Here is a 24084-nt window from a genome sequence, read left to right on the forward strand (position 1 = left end):
TGGGAATCACAAGTGAGAAGAGCCCTGTTACATTCAGGTCCTGCTTGTGGGCTTCCCATTGAGGCATCTGGTAGGCCACTGAGAAGAGGATGCTGGACCAGACAGGCCTTTGACCTGATCTAACAGGGCATCTCCTTAGGTTCTCCAGGCCAGCAGTGTAGGAGTTTTGCCTTTCCAAGTCTGCGGGGCCTTAGGGTGTGACAGAGACACGTGTGGCCTACCAGATGGGATCTGAAGCTGGATAGACATAGGGAAAGGGAGAGCACTTCAACATCCTGGGCTACTGGCAAGGCTTGGCTAGAGTCCAGGTTAGGTCACAGACAGCAAGGCCAAGAGGCAGCTGAGAGCAGTGCAGGATTCAGAGTGCAGGTAGATATCAAGATAACCACAGACCAGGAATTGGGAAACTTTTTCAGCCCAAGGGCCACATGTCTCTTAAGTCGGAGGTGGGGAACGTTTTACAGTCCAAGGGCCACATTCCCTTCCAGGCAAACTTTTGGGGGCCACATACCAGAGGGCCAGAGGCAGGAGTAGAAAGGTGGGCAACAAAAATCACATTTGCCTTCATTCAGCAGGCTAGTTTTTATGCATGACCCATCTCTATCCTCATGCAAGCTGGCAAGACCCATTATCAGAATTTCAGAGCTTAGAGGTCTAGACAGAGAGGCTTAGAATACTACAGCAGCTGGACATTCCAGCATTGGCCTTCTTTGGATGAATTGGACCATGGAGACCAGAAGGAACTGATTTCATCCAACGTTTCAACATGGTTTGGAGGAAAGGTGAGTCTGGTTGTCTGGAAATGAGCAGTTGCCACTCTTCAGGTAACTCAGGTGAGGCCGGCATTTGTTCCCTGGGCCTAATGTTCCTACTCCTGTGTTATTTGATTGGTTGGAACCCAACTGGCTTTGTAAGAACTTTGAGCACCTGCTGAATTAGAAGCTGCAGTTCTACTCTCTGGCCAGCTGCAGTGGTGGTGCTGCAGAGCAATAGCAGTGTGGAACAGGAAACAGCAAGGCAGCAGTTCCTTCCTTTGGTAAACTATCACAGAGGGTGAATCGTGTGCATATCTCTGGCAAAGTCCCCAGCTGAAGACCCAAATGCCTTGTAGGTGTTCAGTTCAGAATAATGTGAAACCTTCAGTTCCTAAGAACAAGGTGACCTCTGGAAAAGCAGAGAGTAATTTCCGTTGACTAGCTACATATATATTATGGGAGAGATTTGCATTAAAAAGAACAACTAAATGGGCCAAGGGATGGGATGAGAACTCTCAGGCTTGCAGCCACCACCTGCAGTTAACAAAATTTCATAGTGATTCTGTATTTATATCTGCATGTGTTTTGTAGGCTGTGTTGTGTAGTGGTTAGAGTGCTGGACTAGAACCTGGGAAATCACAGTTCAAATCCCACACCTTTTTCATTGTTGTAAGGATAATATGGAAAGGGGGAAGAACCATGTAGGCCACTTTGAGCTCCTTGGAGGAAAGTGGATTATAAATGCAATCATAAATAAAAGTGTACAGCTGAAACATGCCATTACAACCCTATGCATAACTGACATGGTGTTCTGTTCTTGCTCTCTCTTACCCTATTGTTGCTTTGATCCTTTGCTTAAGAATTAATATTAACATAAATTAAATGGTGGTGTGAGTGTGTGTAAATAATTTTCTATTTATTTGTGTGTGTGTGTGTGTGTGTGCATATATATATATATATATATATATATATATATATATATATATATAAAATTTTACCTTATTTTCTTCCTCCACAAGCGAGTTGCTCAAAGTGGCTTACAAATAGAAAATCAAATATTAAAAGCCAAAACAGTGACCCAACTATTAAAACAGAAATGACCCAACTAAAAGCAAAGAGCTGTTCAACAGTGGAACAGACTCTCGCAAGAGGCAGTGGTGTCTCCTCCCTTTGAGGTCTTTAAGAAGAGGTTGGATAGCTAGCTATCTTGTAGGATTTAGTGGAGATTCCTGCATTGCAGGGGGTTGGACTAGATGAGCTTCGGGGGTCCCTTCCAACTCTGCAATTATATGATTCTATGAAAACAGCAGCCAAAACAAATGAAACATCAGATGAAAGAACGGCATTCCCAATTAAGTTTAAGAAGGCATGTTTTCAACTAACTGTAGAGCACAAATAAGGAATAAGGGAACTCAAGTTCCTGAGGCAGGGGGTTCCACATAGGAAGATGCCTTGGACTGAGTCAGACCATTGGTCCATCTAGCTCACTAAGTGTTGCCTGCATTGATTTCTGGTATGGGTCTCTCCTAGCCTTACCTGGAGATGCTGGGGATTGAACCTGGGACCTTCGGCATGCAAAGCAGGTGCTCTACCACTGAGCCATGGACCTTCCCCATATGAGGCACCACTGCATGGGATGGCCTCTCCTGTCTTGCCATGCCAATGGCACATGCAAGAAGGACACAAGTGCCATTCCGAAAAGCTGAGCAGATTCACATAAGAGAGGAAGATGGTCCTTCAAGTAATTTGGTCCCAAGCCATTTAGAACACTACAGTCATACCTCTTTTTACGTTTGCTTCATGATACATTTTTTCAGTTGCATCGCTCAGTGACCCGGAAGTACCGGAAAGGGTTACTTCTGGGTTTTGCCACTCGCGCATGTGCAGATGCGCAAAATGATGTCACACACATGTGCAAAAATCGCGACCTGCACATGCACAGATACGGGTTGTGTTCCTTTCAGGTTGCGAATGGGGCTCCGGAACGGATCCCGTTCTCAACCAGAGGTACCACTGTATAATGAAATAGCAGCCTCGTGCCTTGGGCTTTCCTTGGGAAATTCTAAGAAAGCACAAAAAAAAAGTTCAGTTCTGCAAGGTTGAGTGTACCTTCTTGATCCAAACAGAGCCCAGATGTATCCAGATGTAGAGGAAGGCCTACTGTTGGAACTCAGGAACCTTTGTGCAAAATTTGGTGACAATATCTTAAGGCATGTCCAAATGCAGAGCAAACCAACAATTTCTAAACTATAGAATAGATACTCATCACCTTGAATTGCCCTTGGTTACAGATCAGAAGCTAATGCATTAAGGGGGTCACAAGATCTTGGCACTTTTTTCCCATGGTGCTGTCATATGATCACTATTTTGCAGAAAGAGTTCAGGTGCAAACCTGAAATTTAGGCTCGCTCAGTTAAAATGGATTCAGGCATTCAGTTGCCTGGGTGCAACAAATCCACTTTTTAAAAAAATATGGAGAGAGACTTTTGTGGTTAAGAAATCACAAGGAAATGCATTGAAATGTGTGGGATGAACAACTGATTCATGGGAAGATGTGTAAGCACTGCACAAACTCAGGACGGGATGCCTATTGCTTACCTATTGCTATCAAGGAACTGGTATTCAGAGGCCTACTGTATCTGATCTTGAAGGTATGGGGTGTAGCCCATAGACGTATGGTTGACCACTTTGAGGACAGAATCTAGATGGCCTTTGGTCTGATCCAGCCGGGTTCTTCTTATGTTCAAAGAAGTCTCATGCCTTTGGGATGGGCCTAAGGCAAAGCACTTCAGGGTGGACTATGCCCTTTCCTGGAAGCACAGTGGCTGCAAAGATCCTGACAACAGATCAAAGTGCCTTCTAAAGGGTACTTCCCATCTATCCATCCATAATGCTTCAATTGCCACTTGTTAATGATCAACCATGATGAGTTGGAATGATGTCAAGACTTTTTGAAATGCGAATTATTGTTGATACATGTGAGCCTGGGGGTATAAGTTCTATGACATAAATTGTACAGCGTTTGGTTCCTTCCCTCACTTACTGGGCGCCAGGAAAGCTCCTTGAGAATGGTGGCACCTCTTCTCCAAGGGGACAGGTTAAAAATAATAATAATCATGTCGGCAAGATTTTGTAAGGGAAAGCATGCTCCTTTGAAGTCTAAGAATGTTTTTGAAATGTGATGATCGCTGCAAACATGCCATGCGCATAAAGCACTTTTCTCCCTGCACAAAGATTCCTGGGACACTGTACAGTAGACCTGCAACTTGCGCATGTTTAACTTGTGCATATTCAGTTTTATGCACTTGATAATATAATATAATATAATATAATATAATATAATATAATATAATATAATATAATATAATATAATATAGACGCAGGTGGCGCTGTGGGTAAAACCTCAGCTTCTAGGACTTGCCGATCGTCAGGTCGGCGGTTTGAATCCCCGCAGCGGGGTGCACTCCCGTTGCTCGGTCCCAGCGCCTGCCAACCTAGCAGTTCGAAAGCACCCCCGGGTGCAAGTAGATAAATAGGGACCGTTTACTAGCGGGAAGGTAAACGGCGTTTCCGTGTGCTGCGCTGGCTCACGAGATGCAGCTTGTCACGCTGGCCAAGTGACCCGGAAGTGTCTTCGGACAGTGCTGGCCCCCGGCCTCTTAAGTGAGATGGGTGCGCAACCCCAGAGTCGGACACGACTGGCCCGTACGGGCAGGGTACCTTTACCTTTAATATAATATAATATAATAGGGTTGGAAAGGGGGTGAGCACCCGGGAAAATAACTTTGGCAATCCCCCCTGTCATTGCACCCAATGCAATTTGACTATACACGATTATGGATTTACGAGCTATTCTCGGAACGTAATCACAGTGTAAGTTCTGGGTCTACTGTGATTAAGGGTGCTGGAAATTGTAGATCTGTGAGGATAAACTATAGTTCCTAAGATTGCAGGGGGAAGATGTGTTTTAAATATGGTTTAAATGTATGTTGGTGCACAGTCTGTGTCTTTACTTATTGAAATTACCAATACAGTAGTGCCTTGCAAGACGAAAAGAATCCGTTCCGCGAGTCTCTTCGAATAGCGGTTTTTTCGTCTTGCGAAGCAAGCCCATTAGCGGCTTAGCGGATTAGCACTATTAGCGGCTTAGCGGCTTTTAGCGGCTTTTAGCGGCTTAGCGGATAAGCGGATAAGTGGCTTAGAAAAAGGGGGGGAAGGGGAAAAAAGTCGGAAAAACTCGCAAGACATTTTCGGCTTGCGAAGCAAGCCCATAGGGAAATTCGTCTTGCGAAGCACCTCCAAAACGGAAAACCCTTTCGTCTAGCGGGTTTTTCGTCTTGCGAGGCATTCATCCTGCGGGGCACCACTGTACTGTATTGTGTCTTTTTTTGTCTGTTTTTTGCTTTTACACCATTTCTTCTTATTTTGTAAATAATATTTTGTAATTTGAAGTAAACTAGTCTTTTTTAAAAAAATGAAAAAACAACTACAACAACTTGATTCATATTTTCTGTGTGGCTACGATACTCCCAGGAAAGACAGCTTCATGTTCTTTTAATGGTAATCTTGAACATTCTGATTCCCCAGATTCCTATTTAGCTACCAGGATGAGAACACTTGGGTTGTATCCAAAGTTAGACTTACTCAGAGTAGAGCCATTAGCAGTAATGAAGAGACTGAGTTGGAGACAGGGTTGGGGGAGAAATTAAACTCATTTGCATGTAAAGCAAATTCTATCAAATTTGCACATTTCAAAACATCATGAGAACCTTTGAAATTTCCACATATCTGAATTTTGCAAAGCAGTTCTCCAGCCTTGCAATGTTTACAAGAATGTGTACATCAGAGGAAAGTGCGGAAAAAAATAACCTATCAGTGAAAGTAACATACTAAAATGCATTACATTAGGCACAATTGCTGGCAAAAATATCTGCCTTAGTCAAAAGTATGTACAAAAATGCATTTATTAAGAGAATCATATACCGTAATTGTAGAGTCAGAAAAGTCCTCAAAGGTGATCTAGTCCAGACAGAGTCTGACTCAGGCAGAATAGAGTAGAATAAATTTGTACTGAAATGCTGATGAATTTTCAGGAGGATATAAAAACGAATCAACCACAAATTGCTGCAGAAATATGGAGAACTGAATTTAAGATTGGAGAAATGGGAGAACCCTGGCTAAGTAACAGAGTAGCTGACCTCCTCCCTCCCGGGGGCTGTCATACATAGGTACCTGCTAAAGTTGAAGCGGTTGCTAGGCAACAGAGTTTCGTACTGAGCATCTGGCAGATCAATGTGCTTTATTGCTCCCCATAAACTAAAATAGACCAGAAAAGCAACTTTTAAATAACGCCCCTCAAGCATATTACAGCATTGTTCACACACAAAGTTCCTGCCAAGACACCATGGGAATTGACAGTGTCCCATTATTGGTGCTGCTGGTGAGGACTAGCTGGTTAGCATTGACCCACAACAGGGCCTTCCTGGTAGTGGCTCCCCATTTGTGGAATACCCTCCCTGCTGAGGTGAATCTGTCACCCACATTATTAACTTTCAGGCCTGTCGCACAAACACACAATCCCAGAGAAAAGAGAAGTAGCCCAGAAGCTCCATCTTCAGCTTCTACAAACTGGGCTGGCAGAGAACCCTGTCTGAAACGCTGCTGCCAGGCGGTGCCAATGGTCTGACTCAACATACAGCACTAAAAGGTAAAGGTAAAGGGACCCCTGACCATTAGGTCCAGTCGTGGCTGACTCTGGGGCTGCGGCGCTAATCTTGCTTTATTGGCCGAGAGAGCCGGCGTACAGCTTCCGGGTCATGTGGCCAACATGACTAAGCCACTTCTGGCGAACCAGAGTAGTGCACGGAAACGCCGTTTACCTTCCCGCTGGAGCGGTACCTATTTATCTACTTGCACTTTGATGTGCTTTCGAACTGCTAGGTTGGCAGGAGCAGGGACCCAGCAATGGGAGCTCACCCCATCATGGGGATTCAAACCGCCGACCTTCTGATCAGCAAGTCCTAGGCTCTGTGGTTTAACCCACAGCGCCACCCACGTCCCCTATACAGCACTAAGCTGTGACCCTAATAACATTCCCCTTTACCCAGCCATTTGATGGTTGAAATATATTGGGCTGTATCTAGAGGATTGCACCTCCTCTATGACTGCACGCCCCAGCTTCTGGGCTTCTACCCAGAAGTCTCCACCACTGCCACTGTTGTTGGTCACATCCACCCCATGCCATTAAAGCATTAAAGACTCGCCTTCCTGGGTGGTTTTAAAGCAAAGTTTGCTGTCGTGTGTGAATGAGATTCCTGCATTGCAGGGAGTTGAACTAGATCAGTGTTTCCCAACCTTGGGTCTCCAGCTGTTTTGGGACTACAACTCCCATCATACTTAGCGAGCAAGACCAGTGGTTAGGGATGATGGGAAGTGTAGTCCAAAAAACAGCTAGAGACCAAAGGTTGGGAAACACTGAACTAGTCAGTGTTTCCCAACCTTGTGCCTCCAGCTGTTTTTGGACTACAATTCCCATCATCCCTTGCCACTGGTCTTGCTAGTCAGGGATGATGGGAGTTGTAGTTCAAAAACAGCTGGAGGCACAAGGTTGGGAAACACTGAACTAGATGACCCTCAGGATTCCTTCCAAGTCTACAGTTCTATGCTTCTACAGTACTTTCCCCAGAAAACCCTGGGAACTGTAGTTTGATAAGGGTGCTGGGAATTGTAGTTCTGCAAGGGAGCACTGGTGGAGGAAGAGGGGTGCAGGGGGAGTGCACCGTCCCCGGCAGCGCGATCCCGGTGGGGTGCCATCGCAGCTGCCCCCCAGCCTGCGCTGGAGCCACACCCCCGCAGGTGGCATGCCACGCCCCTGGGATACGTGCCAGCCCCGCCCCCGCCTGCTCTCGGCCCCCAGGTGTCGGATCATGAAGCTCCGCCACTCCGCCTGTCCTTTGCCCTGCTAACCCGCTTCTGCCCCTGCTCAGCTCTCAACATGCAGCTAACAGCTCTTTCTGCCGCCACCAGATGCTTCTTAATATCTATGTTCCTCTTCGGGGAGGGGGGGGGAGATATCTCCTCCCTGTCTGGAGCTGCTGGCTAGCTCCGCCCAGGTTATGCATATGCATAAGGAGTCCCGGAGGAGGGAGACTTGCAGAAGCCAGGGGGCGTGGCTTTTCTATCAGCTGACGCAGAGCCCATAAAGGGAAAGGGAGCGCGAGACGCAAGGAGAAGGGTGCAGTTTAAGAAGAGCAGAGATGGCGGTGGATTTAGCCAAAGTGGGAGCCAACACGCTGAAGCATGCAGTCAGTGGGGAGGTGAGACCCTTTACATAAGACGGCGGGGCTTGTGTGTTGCGATTTTGTAATTCCGAAGCTGCATAGCAAACGGTGCGATATGGCAAGTCGCTTGAAATTCTCAGCTACCTGCATGGAAAAGCGTTGTGGTTTTGTAACTGCCTAGATATTCCGATACTCTTGCCTTGCGCTCAGCCAGCCTGTTCGCCCCTCAAGAGTCCTGGGAGAAACGCTGTCGTCGTCCTCTCCTGCTGCTGCTTGATCCTTTTTAACGAGAGGTCCTGGGGGCTGAACCCAGAACCTTTGCATGCAAAAGGCATGAGCTCTGCTGCTGAACTCTGGTTTAACCAGCTAACCGACTGAGTTATTCGTCTCCAATTTCTAAGAGGTTGTTGTTCGTTGTCTTTGGGCGTCTTCAGCGCAGAACTGACATGCTCTTTGCTTTAAGGGGGCGGGGAGCAGTGATGGAAGCGGATCAGGGAGGGTTTGAAGCTGGTCCACTCTGCAGGGGTGGCTTAATTTGGTTGCTTTCTCATCTTTCCTCCAGAAGAGGAAAGGAGCTGTGCGTTGTATCTGTTGGTTAGCTAGCTGTACTGGAACGACGTGACATCTTTTTTTTTTTTTTTAGCAAACCTAGCATCCTGCTATCCTCATTATTCTGCACTCTGGCGGGTTGAAAACCACTCTGTGTGGTCTGACTCACCAACAGTCCTAAGGCCCAATTAGTTTTATTCCCATATTTCAGAAACTTCTGTGGTGAGTGGTTGTAGGGCTGAGAGAAGCTTGCCTTACAATGGGTGAGATCTGAACTCTGGGCTTTGTGAATGATAGTTCCAAAACGGCATGTTGTGCTTGGTTAATAATGCAACCATATCTGTCTTGATTCAGGATTATGTCCTGCTAGTTAAGTGAGGTTTACTTCTAGGTGAGTTTGTGTAGGATTTGCAGCCTCTTGCCTGCTCTAGGGCCATAGAGAAGGAATAGAGACTGAGATAACTTAGCACTTAATTCACAGTATCGCGCTGGTATAAGCTTATGCTATATTGAGTTTGACCCCTGCTGGAAACTTCATTATTTCAGCAAGACTACCCAAACATATGATTTAGCTGCCTATATTTGTTGTGAAAGTTTTGCAGATTTTATCTGTATTTTAATTATTATCTTTGTGTGTGGTTTTTAAATAGCTCTGCCAATTTTGGCTGTGTTCTGTCCAGTTTTTATGTATACCACATAGAGGGGTCTAAATATTATAATTTAATTGAAATTATTATTATTTATAAAATCTGTAAAATTAATGCCCATTATTCCCTCTTTTACCCTTTCTTCTGTGGTTTCCCTTTGTGTCTGTTTCTAGATTGTATCCCCTTGGAGACAGAGACTTGTTTTCTCAAGTGCAATGTAGATGCTGCCACAATTATAAATGCAATTTTCTTAAGAGTATTGCTTATTTGTCCAAGGATGCATTTGAGGAATATCTGAAATGAGAGTTACCTCGATCACTTTTACTGTCCTTTCCAAACTTTTTTCTGACTCTTAAAACATATGCATGCAGCATTCCAAGTGCAGTTGTACCCTAGATCTGTACAAAGGCATTATGAATCATAGTATTGTGAAGTTGGAATAGACCCCCAAGGGACATCTAATCCAACCCCCTGCAATGCAGGAATCTTTCGCCCAAGGTGGGACTCAAACCCACAACCCTGAGATCCAGAGTCTCATGCTCTACTGACTGAGCTATCCCAGGTCTTCCAAGAGACCTATGATCCTGGCAGTTTTATTTTCAACACTTGTCCTAATGACCCCCATTCCTCTTGAGCCGCAGGTCTTGGAGATGGATATTGGAAGAGGGCTATACTTTTCACACTCTGCTTGGGTGCACAGAGGCCAGATACAGTACCAGGTGGTGTGAAACTACCAAGGTCGGGTTTCTTAAATAATGATTTGCAAAGATGCCCTTTCCCAATAGGGAGAAAGCAGCTGCCTTAATTAGCACCGCTCCTAGTTTCTACTTACATAGAACACATGCTATTTACCTTGTTTGGTACATACTATTTGGAAAAACAAGATCTGTAGGGCACAATCATGCAATAAACCAGTGGTGCAGAACATCTGGCTTGTTGGCTTAATTAGACCCACTAGGTCTCTTGAGTTGGTCCACCTGGCTGGTTGTTGTTGTTGTTTAGCCAAGCCATTATGCCTGCCCTATACCTGACATACCTGGGACACGGGTGGCGCTGTGGGTTAAACCACAGAGCCTAGGACTTGCCGATCAGAAGGTTGGCAGTTCGAATCCCCACAACGGGGTGAGCTCCCGTTGCTTGATCCCTGCTCCTGCCAACCTAGCAGTTTGAAAGCATGTCAAAGTGCAAGTAGATAAATAGGTACCGCTCCGGCGGGAAGGTAAACAGTGTTTCCGTGTGCTGCTCTGGTTCGCCAGAAGCGGCTTAGTCATGCTGGCCACATGACCTGGAAGCTGTATGCCGGCTCCCTCAGCCAATATAGCAAGATGAGCGCCGCAACCCCAGAGTCGGCCACGACTGGACCTAATGGTTTACCTTTACCTTTATACCTGACATGCCAGCTGCAGAGCTGATGATTGGGCTCGACTGAAAGGGACGTGCAGGCACCATCTATCAGCTGATTAGCACCTGGGCAAAGCCCTGCATGTGCCGAGACCTGTGCATTCCTCAGCCTGGCCTTCCTTGGTCACCACTAAATAAAACATTGCTTGTGAAATCCATCTGGGGACACTCCTGCCTGTTACGTTAGAGTTTTGTAGGACTAGTCTTGTGAGTTGTGCTTTGACCATCTGCCAGGCTGTTGCTTGAGCTGCCGTTGTCAGGATTTCACAGTTTGTCAACACCGCATCCCAGCAATTACCTTCCCACTCTTTCAGTCTAAAGCTTGGGCTCCCTTTCAAAACGCCGATTCTGCAGAGCAGGACTGGGGGGTCTCTTTGGCTCTGCAAGCCTGATTCTGCTCTGTCCTGACCACTGTGGGCCACCATTGGCAGGCGGCAGGGACAACCCACACATCACCCACCTGATGTTGTGAGGACCCCAGCCGATGATGGACAGGTGGTTTGTCCTGCCCACCTGTCAAAGTCCTTGTTGGACCCCTTTCCATGCTGTGACACTACCTATGTCACAGATGATGTCAAAGTGGGGAACCCTTTCCCTTCCAAATGTTGGACTACATTTGCCATCATCCCTGACCATTGGCCATGCTTGCTGGGGCTGATGGGAGCTGTAGTCCAACAATATTTGGAGAGCCAAAGCTTCTGCATATAAACCTTGGTTTAAGCGGCACCTTCCACATGAAGCCTTTGGTTTTTTCCTCCTTAATTGTGAGGCTGAGGCTCAACAGCTTAGTATATGCTTTGGATGCAGAAGGTACCAGGTTCAGTCCCTGGAATCTCCAGGGAAATACTCCCGTCCATGCTGATCTGCTGTCTTGTCAGTGAGTAGACAACATGGAGCAAGAGAGGCAAAGTCCGTCCCTGCACAAGGCAGCTTCCTATGCACCTTCAGGCCAAGGCTTCAAGGGAAAGAATATCTGCTTTGCATGTATGGTTCAGTGCCGGGCAGCTCCAGGTAGGGCTGGGATAGACTGAAGCTCTGAAGTGCCACAGGTAGTCAATGTAGGGCAATCATGACGCTCTTCAGATGTTACTGGGCTCCAACTCTCATCATCCTCAGCAAGAATGGCCAATGGCCAGGATGATGGGAGTTGTAGTCCAGAAACAACTAGAGAGCCAGTGTGATGGGATTTGTAGTCCAGAAACTTCTGGAGGGAGCCAGAACCAACAATTCTGTGTTAGATGGACTTGGTGGAAGACATCTTCCTACATTTCTCAGGTGTCTGAGAAATCTGGCTCTGCAAAAAATAAGGATCAAGCCCCTGTTATGCCCACTTTATTATCCAAGAGCTCTCTCGCTGGGCATTCAAGCCTCATCATGTTCCACAAGTGCGGACAGCCACTTTTATGATCTTGTCTGGTTTTTTCAGGTGGTGGAGCTGAGGAGCATTTGGAGGGACTGTCCTTGCGTGGTGCTGTTCTTGCGCCGCCTCGGGTGCCAGGTGTGCCGCTGGATTGCCAAGGAAACCAGCAAGCTGAGAGAGGTGCTGGAGAGTAACGGTGTCCGCTTAATAGGTGTTGCGCCAGAAAGCCTAGGCCTGCAGGAGTTTCTGGAGGGAAATTACTTTGCGGGAGGTAGGTCTTGGATCGTAGGAGCCCCACGAAGGAAGCGGGAAACAGACCTTTTGTGGGGTGCTTAAGGCAGGCATGGCCAAACTTGGCCCTCCAGCTGTTTTGCGACTACAGTTCCCATCATCCCTGACCACTGGTCCTGTTAGCTAGGGATGATGGGAGTTGTAGTCCCAAAACAGCTGGCGGGCCGATATCCTACGATTGATATCAATCATAAGATATCAGTCAAATCAAAAATTAAAAAAGAATGGAAATGTTTTGAAGATTATATGTTAAAATATTGTTCTAATATGCCTAGAATAAAAATGTAAAGTATATCTATGATTTGGAAAAGATAAAAGATAAAAGAAACACAAAGAATGATACATTTGGGATGCAAAGATAAAAGTGGAAATAGAGATTCAAAGAAGTAGAATTGTGGTGGAGGGAAGCTGTGGGTGGGTGGGGAATATTACACGATAAGTATGTAATATTTGCTTTCAATATTTTTGGAGTGTCTTCAATCTATTTTTCTTTTTGGTTGTTGTTTTTATGAACTACTTATTTAAACAAAATAAATAAAATTGAACAAAAGGGAAAAAAAACAGCTGGAGGGCCAAGCTTGGCCATGCCTGGCTTAAGGAAACCTGCTGTTTGACAGCTGAGCACATGGTCTCTCCTTTGTTTGGAGATGTGTTGAAGCTGACTTTGGAAGTACAACCAATCAGGAAAGCTGCAAGTAAAGGTTGGCTGGCTAGCCAATTGGGGATGTTGTCAACAGAGGTTGGCTGGCTAGCCAGTCAGGGATGCTGTGGCAGCAGATATCCTTTCCAGCTCGATTACATATGCCTCTACTGACATGCCACTCGTATAGGGAAGGCTCAGCTTACAACCCACCAATCTAACTGCTGGCTGCCCCTGCCCACCTCGGCTCAAAGCAAGAATGCAGAAGTTTGACTGTCCAGCCAATCATCCTCTGTGCCTGGCATGTGAGCAGTATCTGCCTTGCTAGACCTATGCAAGGTTGCTGGAAACCTCCACCCCACATTAAAATTGTATAGAACAGTTTTGTTTGTTTTTAATCTTAGCTTATGTGTAAGAATGGTGCCCTTCGGATCTTGTTGGAATTCCAGCTCCCATCAGCCTCTGCGAACTGGGGATGGTGGGAGTGGGAGTCTAACAATATCTGGGAAGGTCACAGGTTTCCCATCTTGTGTGAAATTGTGTTGGCTTTGTATTTCGTGAAAGGTGGATGCCTTCATGACTTTCTCCTGTCTTTTGAGACAAAGAAGCATAGGGTATAAATTGAGCCCAACAAATGCAGTGGTTTGCATCCAGCTAAGTTCAACTTTGAGTAGGCCCCTTGAAATTAATAGACCTAAGTTGTTTATTTTTATTTAGAGCATTTATGCCTCATTCTTCAGCTGAAAAAGACTGCCGGGGGGCTTACGTACTGCCAGTAAAACAAAATAGCCCTTGCCCACAGGCTTGGAATCTGAAAAAAAAAAAATGACAGAAAAGGAAAAAGGGACAGGGAGGGAAGAGGAAACCAAACAAACCCAGGTACCAGTTCTTAAATAGTAGCTCTTGTCATGAGCGGCTGACACAGAAACAGTTCAGGGGATAGGATATGACTGATGGAACTGGACTTTCAGGAAAGCAGATAGAATGGACCTGTTTATTATCTCTTTCGCACTGAGGCAGCCTGGCAGCAGTTAGTCATCATTAATTCCCATGGGTCTACTCTGAGTAGGAGTAACAACGGATGCTCCTCCAGGCTTTTAGATGGCAGGAAATGTTAGTCTTTGCATTGAGTAACTTCTGGTCTTCTTTCAGAACTCTATCTGGATGAAACCAAACAGTGCTACCAAGATCTTGGATTCAAAAGGTTTGTTGCATTTTTAGCATGTGTGTTTGTGGACGTGGAAAGTCCCATTGAGCATTATTGTTCTTATTAGTTACCCACCGTAAGGTTTCAGGGCAGGTTACAACATTAAAACACAACATTGAAAACGGTTTGAAACATATTACAACCACTAAAATAAGGTGGGTCATAAAAATCGATCATTTGTCTCCCTATCAAGTATGCTTTGCATCATGGCCACAGTGCCATAGAATTGTAGATTTCGAAGGGAACCCGAGGATCATCTAGGCCAACCGCCTGTAATGCAGGAATATGCAGCTGTCCCACACGGAGATCGAAGCTGTGACCTTGGCGAGAGATTCTGCACAGTTTAACCTAGGCAAAGGTCTGTGGCTCTTCCCCTTGCCCCTCAGATAACTCAGGCTATTTTTCTGAAATATGAACTTTGGGGTTTTAAAAATGTGTCTGGCTCTTTTCTTCTTGATGGAATGAGGGCCACAATTCCTTCTGGGCCACCTTCCAGGGACCGTGCAGCAGTGGTGGGAGGGGCCAGAGGCCAAAGTGGGTGGAGCTACTAATACAAAGCTTGCCTTTGCACAGTAGGCTAGTCTATATGCAGACTTACACTGCATACTTTGTCCTGCACGCACGCAAAAATATTCTGCACTTTTTTCTTTCTTTTTTTTATGTGGCGGCTACTTCCACTCTCCCCATAAACATATTGAAATTGAAATACTTTATTGTCACTTGTACAATTTGTATACAGTGAGATTACACGAACACCCCCCACTCAGCTCTCTTAGTCTTAATTCCCCTCGTTTACTGACGTACACCCACCAAACCCAAAAGTCCGTTGCCCTGTTGTTATCTTTTCATTCAGCAGCCTAACAGCCCAGGGATAGAAGCTGTTCTTTACCCTGTTGGTGCGACTAATCATGCTTCTATATCTTCTGCCTGAGGGCAGGAGATCGAGAAAGTGCCGGCCAGGGTATGAATCATCCCTGAGAATTTTCCTCACTCTTCTGAGGCACCATTCTTCTGCTATTTCATCCAGCAGATTCAAGGGACAGCCCATAATATCTTGTGCTGTATTCACCACCCTCTGTAGGCTATTTCTATCAGTTGATGTCAAACCAGCGTACCACACCGTGATGCAGTATGAAAGGACACTTTCTATTGTGGACTGGTAGAAGGAGATCATCAAATGTTGATTGACATCATTCTTCTGCAATATTCTGAGGAGATAGAGTCTCTGTTGGGCTTTCTTAACCACCTGGGTTGTATTTATTTTCTAAGTAAAGTCTTCACTGAGATAAACTTCTAGGAATTTAAAGGAAGAGACTCTCTCCACACAGCCCTTCCCGATGTACAGCGGGGCTAGTTCTCCTGTCTTCCTCAAAGAATATTGGAATGATGCTAGGTCCAGAGCATTGTGGAGGTTGCAAAATAATAGCCATGCTCTCAACACGGTTTCTGCACTTGCAACAGCACCAGAAAATAAAACTGTTCTTACCACTGCTAATGGTGAACCCCACCCCTAAGAAACCTAGATATCATCTCCTCCTCCTGGAGACATTTGGCAAAATGCCACCCCTTCTCAATTTCTCTAGCCATTGAATCAGTTAGAGAATTTCAGGATGCCATTTGCACAAACCTCCATACCAAAAGCTGGGGCGTGCAGTCTTAAGAACACAGGAAGTGACCTTAGACAGTCTATGCCAGCCTTTCTCAACCTGTGGGTCCCCAGATGTTGTTGAACTACAACTCTCATCACCCCTAGCTAGCAAGGCCAGAGCTCAGGGATGATGGGAGTTGTAGTCCAACAACATCTGGGGATCCACAGGTTGAGAACTGCTGGTCTATGCCAGTGTTTCTCAAACTTGGGTCTCCAGCTGTTGCCGGACTACAACTCCCATCATCCCTGACAGCTGGTCCTGCTAGCTAGGGATGATGGGTGTTGTAGTCCAACAGCAGCTGGAGGCCCAAGCTTGAGAAATACTGGTCTACACTGACTGGCAGTGGTTCTACAGCATGGCAGACAGAGGACATTCCCAGCCCTCTCTAGAGATTCTTAGGATTGAACCTGGGACCTTCTGCCTGCAAAGCCATCACTCTTGAAAATAATGTTCCACCTGTGTCCTTAATGTTTTGACTCTAATTTGCCTTCCTCCTTTTAGGTACAATGCCTTAAGTATAGTCCCTGCAGCTCTGGGGAAGCCTGTCCGACAGGTCATCACAAAGGTCAGTTGGTGAAGACTGTTGCCAGCAGAGGAACAGTTTGACATCCCTGGGGGTTGTTCGTTACATTGGATGATGCCCTACATCAAATTGAAGGACTGTGGTCCACCTAGCCTGCCCTGTTTGCACTAGCTGCGGTGAATTTGTGGTCCCCTCCAGACAGGTCTCAAGGAGGATACAAAGCAGGATGGGTGAATAGTGTAGCTTGGGAGAGCTCCAGGGGCCTGATGGAAAGGCCAGGAGGGCCAGATTTGACTTCTGGGCTTGAGGCTTGGCATCCCTGTTCAAAGCCTTATTGGCAATTCCCAAACCACCAAGTCCAAGTGTGCTTGTCACTTTTCTGATTTGCTGTGCTGGCAAAAAGTATGTTTAAAGATTTTGGGGTGGGGAACAAGCAGCTCCTATTTCCATTGTGAGCCCCCTCAAACACTGCATTTAAATGGTCTCCAAAAGCACTGGAAAATGTTCCAGCTGATACTTCCCCAGCATTTGGCCTCACCGTTGAGCTAGGGACCCTCCAGAAATCTGAAGGTTTGTCCTTAGACTTGGCCTCCAGTGGGACTTGGAGGATGCAGGGTAACTTCTGAAAGAGCCTCTTTAACGGATGGGGATTGGGGCCTGGGCTTTGATCTTCTTTTCCTCCTCACCCCCCCTGCAGGCAAACGCTGCTGGTATTCAAGGCAACTTTTCTGGAGATCTTCTGCAGAGCGGTGGGACGCTGATAGTTGGCCAAGGTAAGGGGGCAACCTTCCACTGCCATGGCTCAATTTCTGTTAATGGGGATTGGTTTTTTGCACATTGCAAAGACAACATAAATGGCTTAGAAAATATATAACATTAGCTTGTTTTGGGGAAAGGATGTAGCTCAGTGGTAGAGCATCTGATTTGCATGCAAAAGGTTTCAGGTTCAGTCTTCAGTGCCTGCAGGTAGGGCTGGGAGAATAATTTTGCGTGAAACTCTGGAGAGCTGCTGCTAGGGAAAAGTTGTGGAGAGTAGATATAAAATACAACAACAACAACAACAACTTATACCCCGCCCATCTGGCTGGGTTTCCCCAGCCATTGTGGGCGGCTTCCAACAGGAGATTAAAAATGCATTAAAACATCAGTCATTAAAAAACTTCAGATATCTTCTAAACGTCAGATAGTTGTTTATTCCTTTGACATCTGATGGGAGGGATTCCACAGGCTGGAATCCACTACTGAGAAGGCCCTTGGCCTGGTTCCCTGTAGCTTCACTTCTCGCAGTGAGGGAACCACCAGAAGGCCCTCGGCGCTGGACCTCAGCGTCCGGGCAGAACGATGGGGGTGGAGACGCTTCTTCCGGTATACTGGACTGAGGCCGTTTAGGGCTTTAAAGGTCAGCACCAACACTTTGAATAGTGCTCAGAAACATATTGGGAGCCAATGTAAGTCTTTCAAGACTTGTGTTATGTGGTCTCGGCAGCTGCTCCCAGTCACCAGTCTAGCCTGTTACATGTTAAAGGAAAACTATTGGAAAATGATATACAGATGGTATTTAACAACTAATAAACTGGCCAAGATGTACAAGACACTATCAAAGTAAACCTTCTACCACCTTTGGTGGACCTGCCCAAAGATTAAAGCCTTTTGGGAAATGATCTATAATGAAATTAAGAAAGTCCTTAAGTGGACTTTTTCAAAGAAACCGGAGGCTTTTCTCTTGGGCATGGTTGGCCAATTGGTGCCAAGGAAGGATAGGACATTCTTTATGTATGCAACTACAGCAGCAAGAATTCTTTTGGCAAAGTATTGGAAGACGCAAGAACTACCTACTCTGGAAGAATGGCAGACAAAGGTGACAGAATTCATGGGATTGGCAGAGATGACCGGCAGAATCCGCGACCGGGGGGAGAGACAGTGGAGGAGGACTGGAAGAAATTCAAAATATATCTCAAAGACTCTTGCAAAATTGAGGATCGTTAAGATGTCAAGGGGTATGAATTAGAGAATTACAGCTGTAAACAATAATTTTAAGTTAATCTAAAGAGAATTAATAGGGAAATTGATCAAAGGGTTGCTAAAGAATTGTGAAATAAGGATGCAGGGAAAGGGAGGTAAGGGGAAGTCATGTTTTATATGTTTTTGTTTTGTGTTCTGTTTGTTTTGTTTTTGTTGTGATGTGTCAGAAAACTTAATAAAAATTATTTTTTTTAAAAAAAGACACTATCAAAGTAAATGTTGGAAATGCAGAAGTCTGAAGGGCCGTTTTTTCATATGTGGTGGACTTGTAAAAAAAGCAACAGGCTTTTGGAAAGTGATACATAATGAATTGAAAAAGATGGTTAAAATAGTCACCCCCCCAAAAAAAGCCTGAAGCATTTCTTTTGGGAATAATGGGGTAGGCCTCAAAAAAGTTGGTCAAAAGTTGTTTATGTATGCTGCTGCCGCAGCCAGAATTCCATATGCGCAGAAATGAAAGAAGTTCCAATGAAAGAGTGGGACTCTAAAACTATTGGACTATATGGAGATGGTAAAATGGATGGCAAAAATAAGAGACCAAAAAAGACGAAATATTTGTGGAAGAGCCGAGACCCTTTTCGGACGATCTGAGAAAATATTATAGTCAAACAAAATTGTAGGCAGGACTGGAAATATAAGCAAAGGAATGAGAATGATAAAGGAATGTGATGAAATACTTATAGAAATAAGTATTACATTTGAGGCAGTAGATAAAGGATTTGAACAGAAACACCATGGAAATAAGGATGGGAGGTCAAAATGCAAAGGGAATATTGTATTGAAAACTGAATAGAATTTTTTTAATTGTATGAAAATCGATAAAAATTTATGGGAAAGCTACTGCTACCCATACTAGACAATTCTTAGCTTCTTTAATAAAATAATAATACAATAGTAAATTTATTACTTATACCCCGCCCATCTGGCTGGGTTTCCCCAGCCACTCTGGGCAGCTTACAACAAAATATTAAAATACAATAATCCATCAAATATTAAAAATTTCCCTAAACAGGGCTGCCTTCAGATGTTTTCTAAAAGTCAGATAGATGTTTATTTCCTTGACATCTGATGGGAGAGCTACTGGCTGGCTGCTGTGTAATAGAAGATGCTACCACAGACAGACCCAGCAGGGTTCTTAATAGATGTCCATTTCTCTCTTCCAGGAGCAAGATGAGGGCAGAAAACATTTCACAGGAACACAGGAATCTGCCTTATTTTTGTATATTTATTTAGAGCGTTTGTACCCCGCTCTTCTGCCAAAAAGGCTCCCAGGGTGGCGTACACGAAATCAAAACAAGACACTTCCTCAAACAAACAAACAAACGACACACAAGGGAAAAGGGACGAGGAGGGAAGAGGAAAACAAAACTCAAAACACACCAGTTTCTAGACAGTTGTTCCTCTATTGAACAGTTGGCATAGTTCAGGGGCAGGAGGTGGCTGATGGAGGTGGTTCAAATGCAACAAGCCTTTTGCTTCCTATCTCTCCTGCTGAGGGAGCCTGGTGCCTCCAGAATGACATTTAAAGGGAGGGGAGACCTGATGATCCATCCAGCCTTGCATTGCCTACAGCCAGGCTTCCTCAAACTCGGCCCTCCAGATGTTTTTGGCCTACAACTCCCATGGTCCCTTGCTAGCAGGACCAGTGGTCAGGAATGATGGGAACTGTAGTCTCAAGACATCTGGAGTTTGAGGAAGCCTGGCCCACACTGGCTGGCTCTTCAGAAACAGGGTGTTCTCCCAGTCCCACTTGGAGATGTCAGGCATTGAACCTGCGACCTTCTACATGCAAAGCAGGGGCTGAAACACAGCGTTCCACAGCTAGTACCTGTTTCCCTCTTCTCTCTCTTTCCCTTCTCATTCCAGGAGGGGAGAATCTGCTTTTGTATTCTGCTCAAGAGTCCCCCGGTGACTACCTTCCCTTGGAGTCTATTGTCACTGCCCTTGGCATCTCTGCAAATGTAGAAGAAGGAGCAAAGCCTCAGGTGAGCAGCTCTGTCTTGGAGATCACCCTTGGCTCCTACCCTTCCTCCAAGGACTTTGGGGACAGCATATGAAACCAGTAGTCCAGGGGTGGAGCCAGATGAGGCCCTCTGCACCTATTCCTTCGCCCTTGGGCCCCACCCATTACCAGCCTTGCCACACACTCTCCTTGAGAGTGTACAGTGGTACCTTGGGTTAAGAACTTAATTCATTCTGGAGGTCCGTTCTTAACCTGAAACTGTTCTTAACCTGAAGCACCACTTTAGCTAGTGGGGCCTCCCGCTGCTGCCACACCACTGCTGCACAATTTTTGTTCTCATCCTGAAGCAAAGTTCTTAACCTGAGGTACTATTTCTGGGTTAGCGGAGTCTGTAACCTGAAGCTTATGTAACCTGAAGCATATCTAACCTGAGGTACCACTGTATATGCCTGGCAGAAAGGTTTCTCAAACTATGCTCATGCATCTGGTCCCATCCACCATGAGTTTGTTGACCTGGAAAGGTTGCCCACACAGGATTGTGCCTCTTGGACTGGGAAAAGGTAACCCTATGTATCTTGTGGCAGGGAGTTCCATAGTTTAACGACATCCTGTGTGAAAGAAGTACATCAATTTGTCCTGAACTGGCACTTCATCATACAAATTTACAGGACGGACGAATTTGGAGTACTGTGTACAGTTCTGGTTGCCTTACCTCAGAAAGGATACTGTAGATCAGGCTTCCTCAAACTTGGCCCTCCAGCTGTTTGGAGACTACAATTCCCACCATCCCTGACTACTGGCCTGCTAGCTAGGGATCATAGGAGTTGTAGGCCAAAAACATCTGGAGGGCCTGAGGAAGCCTGCTGTAGAGCTGAGAAATGTTCAAAAAAGGGCCACCAAGCTGTTCAAGGGGATGGGGTAAATCCCCTGTGAGGAAAATGTAGAACAGTATAGGCTTCATAGTTTAGGGAAAAGGCAAATCTGAGGCAATGTGATCATGAAATCATACTACTGTAGAGTTGGAGGGGACCAGAAGAGTCATCTAATCCAACCCCCTGCAATGCAGGAATATTTTGTCCAACACAGGACTCGAACCCACAACCCTAAGATTAAGAGTCCTATGCTCTGCTGACTTGAGCTGCCCAGGTGTGTTTTAAAGGTGTTTAAAATGATGCAAGGTGTAGGCAGGGAAGACTTCGCAGTGTGAGAGACTGTGAGAAGAAAGGAAAGCTCCCAGGTGAGAGCTGAGAGGGCCCACCATTTTCTGTGAGAGACAAGGGTTAAGAGCTACCTTTGAGAGAGGGCTCTGCATTTGCTTTTTCTTTCTCTGGTTTTGTTTTTATTTAGATGAGTTTATTTTATTGTATGGCCTTCCCATCAGATGTCAAGGAAATAACTATCCGGCTTTTAGAAAACATCTGAAGGCAGCCCTGTTTAGGGAAGTTTTTAATGGGTGATGTTTCATTCTGTTTTTAAGGTTCTGTTGAAAACCACCCAGAGTGGCTGGGGAAATCCAGCCAGATGGGCGGGGTAGAAATAATAATAATAATAATAATAATAATAATAATAATAATAATAATTAATTACCTTAATGGAAAAAATAATAAATAAAATGATGCATTGTGTAGAGTAAGTGCAAAACAGTTTTCCCCCTCCCTCTCCCATAACTCTAGAAGTTGGAAGGTTGGAGGGTTCAATGAAGTTGGAAGGTTCAGACAAAAGAAAATACTTCTTCACACAGTGCCTGGTTAAACTATGGAACTCACTCCCACAAGGTGTAGTGATGATTGCCGACTTGGACAGCTTTAAGAAGGGGACAAATAGTTGGAGAATGAGGCCACTAGCCACAATGACTACATGCTATCTCCTCTGTCAGAGGCAGTAAAGCTCTTAATACCACTTGCTATGAAGCACAGAGGAGGGTCCTTGGGTTCTGCCAGCAGGCTTCCCTTCCCATTGGATGCTGGACTGGATGAGCCATTGGCCTGATCCAGCTGCAAGGTTCTTACATTCGTACCCCATCCCTGCTGCAGACAGTCCTGAGCTATGTAGGCCCCATGGTCCCAACTTGGTTTAAGCCTAAGGCAACTTCCTATAGTAAAGGTAAAGGGACCCGTGATCATTAGGTCCAGTCATGACCGACTCTGGGGTTGCGGCGCTCATCTCGCTTTATTGGCCGAGGGAGCCGGCGTACAGCTTCCGGGTCATGTGGCCAGCATGACTAAGCAGCTTCTGGCGAACCAGAGCAGCGCATGGAAACGCTGTTTACCTTCCCGCCGGAGTGGTACCTATTTATCTACTTGCACATTGAGGTGCTTTCAAACTGCTAGGTTGGCAGGAGCAGGGACAGAGCAACGGGAGCTCACCCCATCGCGGGGATTCGAACTGCTGACCTTCTGATCGGCAAGTCCTATGCTCTGTGGTTTAACCCACAGCACCACCCGCGTCCCTAAGGCAACTTCCTATACTCCCTTGTAAAAGGAGGGCTTCTTGAATCTGATGACGACTCTAGCAAATGTGCAATTGGAAACTAGGCTCTTCAAAATTAGGTGGTGAAACCTTGTGTCGACTTAATACAGGTCACAGAGCAATTTTTAGCGAAGTTGAGACAGAAAAACAGATGGCATTTTAAATCTGAAGATGCTAAATATACCAGGCATTGTGCAGGGATGAGGGGGAGGAAGGGGCTGAGTATTTATTTTGCAATAAACAATTGGACCAAGTCCCTTTCTCTGTTCTGCAGTGCACCAGCGAGGCCTGTAGCAGATGAAGAAGAAAGAGACCAAACTGCTAAGAGCCTCTTGTTCTCCTCCCCGTCTCCCCTTTTCACATTTCAAATGAAGACCAAGCTGTTTGTCATAGTAGAGTGATGATGTTCTGTCCCGTTTTGTAAATCTGCCCGATGAAGAATGAATAAACTTGTTGCCAATTGGTTACCATGCTACTGGGGTTAATCAGCTGCTTTCAGGTGCAGGGAAGCATGATGTCCTGTGGTGTCCATCTCCTCAACACATGATGTGCACTTGATGTGGAGCTTCCAATTTGACTCTGTCATTTTTGGGGACAATTGGTGGACTTGTGCAACATGGCATCCCACCACTGCTCCTGAGAGATCTTCCTTCCCTAAGGGAACACACATGCAAATCCATTCCTGGTTCTCTCTCTCTCTTCCCACATCTGCCCCCCATTTTCTGTGCATCCGAATTGAGAAAAGAAACAAGAGCAGCCCTTTTGTTGTTAAAAATAATAATTTGAGTCTCTAACACTGGGATATGGAGTCTTTGGTTGTCTCTACCATATGTTGTTGGACTTGCATTCCCATCAGCCCCAGCCAGAGGATGGGCAGGGATGATGGATGTTGTAGTCTAGCAACATGCGGAGGGTCTACAGCTGCCCCACCCCTGATTTGATCTCTTGCTTGTATACTACAAATGGGCCAGCAATCTTTCAAGGGGTTTCCCCTCCAACTTCTGCCTGAGGAGGTTTGAAGAAGTTGTTGGCCAGGCTCGTCAGACATTGCAATCTTCTCTGCAGACTGCAAATTAGAATGTGTGGAGTGCTTCTATGGGAGAGGGCCACAGCTCAGTGGTAGAGGATCTGCTTTGTGTGCAGAAAGGTCCTAGGTTCAATCCGCACCATCTCGAGGTAGGGCTGGGAATGTCCCAAACCCTGGAGAGCTGCTGGCCATCGGTGGGGATAGTGCTGAGCTTGATGGACCCAATGGTCCGACACAGGATAAGGCAGCTTCCTCTGTAAGTACAAGCTACGGGGGAAGAGGAATACAGTGAGTGTTGGGA

The 24084-nt window shown here is 45.7% G+C and overlaps 2 protein-coding genes and 1 long non-coding RNA gene across 3 annotated transcripts in view; 1 reads left to right on the top strand and 2 right to left on the bottom strand.

Annotated features, from left to right (window-relative positions):
- Positions 1-887: 887 nt before the first annotated feature.
- On the bottom strand, positions 888-4788 carry LOC309347101. The gene is made up of 2 exons (XR_014158851.1): positions 3773-4788; positions 888-3739 (listed from the first exon to the last, which is right to left on the bottom strand). It is a non-coding gene; the product is annotated as an uncharacterized lncRNA (long non-coding RNA).
- A 2529-nt stretch (positions 4789-7317) lies between these two features.
- The window catches only part of MMEL1 (membrane metalloendopeptidase like 1), a 58150-nt gene continuing 41383 nt past the window's right edge, over positions 7318-24084 (bottom strand). Inside the window, exon 24 of the transcript XR_014158743.1 lies at positions 7318-7387. The gene's annotated coding sequence lies outside the window, so the exon portion shown is untranslated. The remainder of the gene's footprint in view (positions 7388-24084) is intronic.
- On the top strand, positions 7920-23228 carry PRXL2B (peroxiredoxin like 2B). The gene is made up of 7 exons (XM_081871396.1): positions 7920-8071; positions 12059-12263; positions 14076-14127; positions 16281-16344; positions 17000-17075; positions 20191-20309; positions 23031-23228. Exons 1-7 carry the CDS (start codon positions 8012-8014, stop codon positions 23055-23057), a joined length of 603 nt encoding a protein of 200 aa, XP_081727522.1. The 5' UTR covers positions 7920-8011; the 3' UTR covers positions 23058-23228.

This window comes from Podarcis erhardii, assembly GCF_964252035.2.
Source record: "Podarcis erhardii genome assembly, chromosome: 7".
Classification (NCBI taxonomy): domain Eukaryota; kingdom Metazoa; phylum Chordata; class Lepidosauria; order Squamata; family Lacertidae; genus Podarcis; species Podarcis erhardii.

Excerpts from the sequence above, each read along its gene's own strand:
- PRXL2B (XM_081871396.1), top strand. The coding sequence starts at position 8,012 with ATGGCGGTGGATTTAGCCAAAGTGGGAGCCAACACGCTGAAGCATGCA. Across the intron at positions 14,128-16,280 it reads CAAGATCTTGGATTCAAAAG|GTACAATGCCTTAAGTATAG; the intron begins GTTTGTTGCATT and ends TCCTCCTTTTAG. Across the intron at positions 16,345-16,999 it reads TCCGACAGGTCATCACAAAG|GCAAACGCTGCTGGTATTCA; the intron begins GTCAGTTGGTGA and ends CCCCCCCTGCAG.